Genomic DNA, 6,504 nt, shown 5'->3' with positions numbered 1-6,504 from the left:
GAAACCAAATAGTACTAGTTTAAACGTTGAAATACAGGTTTGAAAATGTATTCGAAGAGAAATTTTGACTTTTAGTTGTAAATCTGACAATGTTTCTTCAAGTAAAAATTCATATCAACACAGTTTTAAAAGATGTGGGCGAGAGGCGATGCATTTTATTTAATACGGGGCGACGCAATAGCCGTGGGGCACTGAGCGTGAGCCCCATGAGTTTTTAGTATTTAATATTTTTATAAATTAATAAATAAATGTATAAATAAAAAATCTATTAAAATTGTAAAAAAAAATTCAAGAAAATTATAAAATTAGTATATATATATATAAATATTTTTTGCTTGAAACGTAAAAGACATAAAGATGCGTTACACTTATAACATGTTTATGATAGAACATACTTAGAGTTATAAAAATGATATTCTAGTGAAAATAAATAAAGTTATTATTTAAAAAACTTCAAAATAGATAATAAATTACAAATACTCATTGTCTAATATAAATCGCCATAATACAGTCATCAAAATAATATAAAATAAAGCGATACCAAAAGAAATTCTAAAATTTAAAACTAATTTGAAAAGAATGAATTAAAAAATAAAATAAAAAAGCATAAATAAGGAAAATGTAAACGTAGAAGTAGATTAAGAATTGGAGGACAGAACTCTTCGCTTTTAGTTAGTACTTTGTCTAAACTCTAAAGTGTATTTGTTACTTAGTAGTAAATGACAAAGAAAAGATTATAAAATTATGCTAAACAATTAGAAAAACCTTTGGTTTTTGAGATTTTTAGTTTAAAAATTTATTATGCGTTAACTTTTAGACATTTAAGTTAAAAAAGATTTATTAAGTAATTTTTGGCTTAAATTTGAAAAAGTTCTCGGGGCTTACGCACCAAATGAACGCCCAAAATATTGGACTTACGCCTAGGCGAACGCTCGGAATATTGAGGCTTATGCCCCATGATACTTACCCCACCGCAACGCCTCAGTGCGTTTTTGGTATGCCTCTCCAAGGATTCGGATCTTGCCCAAAAAACGTCTTTTAAAACATTGCAAATTAATATAATTCAACTTCAATTTTATACTCCCTAAAGAATCAAACACTTTCCTATTTATGGTATAACCATCAGTATTTGGTAAATATGGTCAGACTAATTCAAATAGCATTTTGTAAATACTGTCCATATGGGTGCTGGTCTGAGTTGGACAATGAAAATCGAGAAATCTCACATTAAATTATAATGGCTTTATCTTAGATTCCGACATTAAAAAGTAAGACGACAACCTGATATATCCAAAACACTTGTACTAGTCAATCAATATTCGTATCTAAAAGCTCCTCCTATAGGGCCAACATTTCCCACTATTTCTCCTCCTCCTGAAAAATAGAAAGAGACTAGCACAAAAGAACTACTAATTCAATAGCCTCTACCTCTTTGTATAAGAATTTGAGGATTCTTTAGTCTCCCTTTTGATTTTGGTTGAAGTACAATGGCTGAAGAAATCTGTTTCTTTACAAAGGTTTGTTTTTTTCCCCTTCAAATTCCGCTTTTTAATTAATGGTTCCCTTTCCTTTCTGTTTTTTGTGCTTTGCTTTTTGCTGAGTATATTCTGTAAGAGATCCTGCTAAACATTTACATTCTTGTTGAAGCTGGAATCTCCTTCCCTTCTTCTAATTGGTTTCTTAGGAAACTGTGATTTGTCCAGATTGTATATTTATGGTGGTTTAAAGATGTCTCAGATGTATTTCATGACAAAATTTTAACTGTTTCTTGAACTCTTTGATCTGGGGTTTTGATTTTTTGTACAAACACATTAGTAGAGGCAGGTGCAGACATCTGTGAGCTAAAATATGTTTTTGGGGTCTCATTCTTTTGGGTCTGTATTAAGCTGAGTGGGAGAAGATTTTTCATTTTTTTCCCCTGTTTGTTCATAGAGTTGTTGTGAAGAATCAATACTTCACCTGAAATACTTAGTGGGCATTATGAAATTCCAGAAAAAAGTGAAAAAAAAATTCAAGTTGAAAATGGTATTTTGGAAATGGGAGTTGTGATTGGACATGAATACAAATTGTAGTTGTTTTTAAATTTTTGTGAGTGATTTGGGGTGAAAATTTTGAAAAACATCATTTTTTAGTTTTTCGAATTTCAAAAAATTTCGGAATTCAACTTCAACTTGGATTTGTAATTTTCATGGCCGAATAATGATTTCAGAGAAAAGTGAAATTTTTTATGGCCAACGGGCCCTTACTACTTACTAGTATGAATTAACCTCTTAAAGAAACTAACTATACATCTTCCACTAATTGAGAATGTGGTTCATGACTTCCCGAAGGTAAATTTTTGATTTTAAGTTGTATACACTAATAGTGCAAAAATATTTACACGATCGGGTCACATATAAGGTATTAGAGACAAAGTTCTACCATTGACTAATAACCTAATAAAAATGATAAGTAACCTATTACAAAGATTATATGTAACTTAAATCCAAATTTTATAGACTCACTAGATTGAGTTTTCTGCTTTATATCAATAATAGCAGGTGGTTCTCTAATAACAGTAATTAGTTTTTTTTCACTTGCCTTTTGTATGAGTTGATTTCTCTATTTGTTTAGTCAACTGGTATTTACTTAAGATGTTTAAAATTAATCGCCCTAGAAACGTGTTCATTGCTAAGGCTGTGGTCTAATTTGAGGTCAATTCATGTTGCAATTTTATTTTCCACTTTTGCGTTAATCTAGTTCATTGGCATCTGTGTTTTCATTTTAATTCCAGGATACTATTATTATAAAACCTCCCAAGAAATCTCCAGCATTATTGAGGATGATTGTTGTAGTGTTTGCAATGGTTTGCGGTGTTTATATCTGTTCAACCTGTCTTAAGCAAACTAACAACGAGAAAACGAGCAAATTCTTGAACATTGAAGTTGTAGAAAGGCCGTGTCATGAATATGACACCGACCGATCCCAGATTCCATACTTTCATTATCCTAAACCGAAAACCTTTAACAGGTAAGTATTTTTAGCTCAGTCTTTTACAAATTTGTCTTATATTCATTTCATCTCCTTTGGCCATCTATTGTAGGGCTGAATGTGGCTGTAATCCTGTACGGCTGTTTGCTGTTCTGTCAACGCAGAGGTCTGGGAGTGGATGGTTTGAGACACTACTAAATAGTCATATTAATATAAGCTCCAATGGTGAAATTTTCTCCGTCAAAGGGCGAAGAGAAAATTCCTCCTCAATATTGAGGACATTGGACAGTGTTTACAATATGGACTTGTTTACGAGTGCTTCCAAGAATCACTGTTCAGCTGCAGTTGGCTTCAAGTGGATGCTTAATCAGGTAAAATATTTTTCGTTGATTTACATGTTTTAAACTTAAAAGTTTCGCTGAGATGTAGGCAGGGATAAAAATGTCGTGGAATGGGAGACAGTGTGCTCCAACTTCTCAAAAATCTTCTCAAACTACTTAGGGGGAGGGGTCACAGTTGTTTCAGATTGCTAGGCACTTTGCATCCTACTATCTGCCATGTGGGAGGTATACCTAGCTTAAGATTACGCTGCTTGAGTTGAGATGCAACCACATGACTCTTGCCTTTCCTCATGAGACAGGGAAAGCCTTTGCTTTTTGAAACACTGGTTGGCAACTTCATTAACTATTTTGAGAGACGGAAAGGGTTGAGAACGCTGACCTAGATCTGAAATACCGCAGTGGAAAAAGAGTTTTATCACATGAAACTTTTGTTACAATGTTCCGAATATGCCAAGTTTAGGTGCATAGTAACTGGGTGTTATTTTGGTCTGGTCTTATGCTAAATGTAGACTTACCTCTCTTTGATTTCTTTTGACTTGCTACTGATTATGCAATATGAAAATTTTGGCTAAGTTGGATCTGGTTAGGTGGTGCCACTTGGATAAAAAGGTTTCTCTACAAACCAGATTTTTGTTGTTCTTGAATACCTTTAGCCTTCTAGACTTCAAATTATAGAAATAAATTTCTTTCGGAGATCCACTCAGGGTTGTAATATTAGCAAAATAATTTTTTCCTATGGGTGGTATTTTTTTTAAAGTCCTTTGCTTTATTGCTGCGACTATGCTGAGCCGAGAGTCTATTGGAAACAGTCTCTCTATCTGCACAAGGTCGTAAGGTCTGCATACACACTATCCTCCCCAGATCCCACTTGTGGGATTCCACTAGGTCTGTCGTTGTTGTGGTACTTTTTTTAAAGTAGATCATGCATCAAACTTGGGTCTTTCAATATTTTCTTACAGATTGAGCAAATTTGGATCTTATCAAATCAGTTGGCGAATTTATCCACACAACTATATGTCACATAAAAGAGGACGTCTGTGTATGGTGGAACTAGTCTCGTTTCAAAACCACTTCGTATACTAATAGCACTTGTTCAAATAGAGGAAAGTCTGAAAAGGATAGCATTTGTAATTGTTTAACACTTCATTTATTAGCAGCATTTGTTGCGCAAGTAAAATCTAGCAGAATATTGTGATATTGCTGGTCTTCATCAGATAAAAGAGAGTTCTCATTTTGTGCAAGACCTCATTGTTTTGCTAGTGGAGAGGCATGGAACTATTGCTTTATTCTGGAAAATTGACTTGGTTAATCGTGGCAAATGCAGGGGCTGATACAACACCACAAGGAAATTGTCGAGTACTTCAACAACAAAGGCGTTTCCGTGATATTTCTTTTTAGAAGAAATCTGCTGCGTCGTATGGTTTCCATGATTGCAAATTCTTATGATCGATACGCCAAACTCTTGAACGGAACACACAAGTCTCATGTGCACTCACACGAAGAGGTATCTTCTTAAATCCCTCCCTCCCCATAGTATACACGGACATAAAGTTAATAGAATCTGATCATTTTGCTGCTTCTCCTAGGCCTCTACTCTCGCGAAGTATAAACCAGAAATCAATACAACATTACTGATCACAGATTTGAAGAAAATGGAGCTGGCAGCCACTGAGGCATTGGAGTACTTCAATAGCACTCGACACCTAACTCTATATTACGAAGATCTTATCAGAAACCAGACTGTAAGAAAATACGTTTCTGAAGTTATAATTACCTTGTCATGCGTCGTTGCATTAAAAGCCAAGAAGTTCTGATAGTTTCTCATTTCAACTATATCTAGTCAAGTTTCTTAATTTCGCGTATATTCACCAAACATTTTTCACTATAACTGTGAAGTCACATAACTACTTTTTGTCATATTAAAGTAACTGGTGTTTACGCACTATAACAGTAGAGTCACAAAACTATTTTAATTGTAAAGTGATAAAACTTTGCTCACTGTAATAGAAGAATCACCTTGATGGGTATAAGTCTAGTCGTTATGATGGGTAATGTTTAGTGATTTTACTAAGTTACTTTAATGCGGCAAAAAACAGTATTGTGTTTTTACGTAAAGTTCATTTACTTTAAAGTGTCAAAAAGTAGTTTTAGTACTTTACTATTAAAGTAGTAGATAAAGTTTAGTAACCATACGAGAAATTAACCTATATGCACTCTGTTGAAGTTTCCTTAAGCAAAGAAATTCAAGATCTATTGTTTGGTTTCTTTATATGACGAAATGTCAAGACACTATATGATTGAAGGGCCCATTTATTCTTTTTCCTTTTGCTATCCAGAAAAATACTCAAAATCTTGTTCCTTTCTGTTGCTCATTGTTTTCTGGATTTATTGCAGAAATTGGGAGATGTACTAGATTTTCTAAAATTACCACAAATGAATTTAAGTAGCCGCCAAGTTAAGATACATAGTGGACCTTTGCGGGAGCATATCAAGAACTGGGATGATGTGAACAAGACATTGAGCGGAACAACATATGAGAGTTTCCTTCGATCTGACTGTTAAATTTCCACCTTCATTGATTGATGAAGGAGGTGTAGATATCAACTTGGAAATCTTTCATACTGCATTACAACAGCAACTGCTTCTCCTGAAACCCAAGCAGATTGAGGCCGGCAATGTGAGTAAGCTCACATAGACGGTGCATTGGTCGATGTAAATCAACAGAAATCCAGTTTAGCCCAACTTTTATCTGTAGGTTCCATATTTGTTTTTTCCAAATTGCAAGTGTAATTAAGCTGAGTGTCAAAGGTCAAAGATCTTATAGGCAATACTTCTGTCTTCTTGTTAACCCCTCCCTCCCCCCACCTTTTTTTTGGGGGGTTTCACTTTTTCTTTGTAACTTTTCAATGTTCTTGGTTTCTGTAACTTAACTAGGAAAGGTTTCCAATTTATTCATTACTCAGTCTTTTTGGTAATGTGCATTTCTTTTGATGTGCTTCTTGGTTCCTTCTAAGATGAGCAGAAGGATTGCAAAAGCCTGTCAAAAAATGATGCCAAATGGGTGCAAAAGTCTAGCATTCACTTCTGGTTTCATCTCTAGCTCTTTGATACTCAGAGTTTAACTCTTGTACACTGACAGTGTATAATTTATATACACCATCAAGTTAGAATGACGTACAATAATAGGTAACTC

General features: G+C 34.2%; 1 protein-coding gene across 1 annotated transcript; it reads left to right on the top strand.

Moving 5' to 3' along the window:
- Positions 1-1,338: 1,338 nt before the first annotated feature.
- Positions 1,339-6,266, top strand: LOC107773328 (uncharacterized). The gene is made up of 6 exons (XM_075229728.1): positions 1,339-1,517; positions 2,774-3,009; positions 3,083-3,341; positions 4,636-4,815; positions 4,898-5,053; positions 5,706-6,266. The coding sequence occupies exons 1-6, from the start codon at positions 1,488-1,490 to the stop codon at positions 5,871-5,873; spliced, it is 1,029 nt and encodes a 342-aa protein (XP_075085829.1). The 5' UTR covers positions 1,339-1,487; the 3' UTR covers positions 5,874-6,266.
- Positions 6,267-6,504: the final 238 nt, after the last annotated feature.

This window comes from Nicotiana tabacum, chromosome 14, assembly GCF_000715075.1.
Source record: "Nicotiana tabacum cultivar K326 chromosome 14, ASM71507v2, whole genome shotgun sequence".
Taxonomy (NCBI): Eukaryota; Viridiplantae; Streptophyta; class Magnoliopsida; order Solanales; family Solanaceae; genus Nicotiana; species Nicotiana tabacum.
Note: the sequence above shows the minus strand (reverse complement) of the source record. Positions and strands in the feature narration are given on the sequence as shown.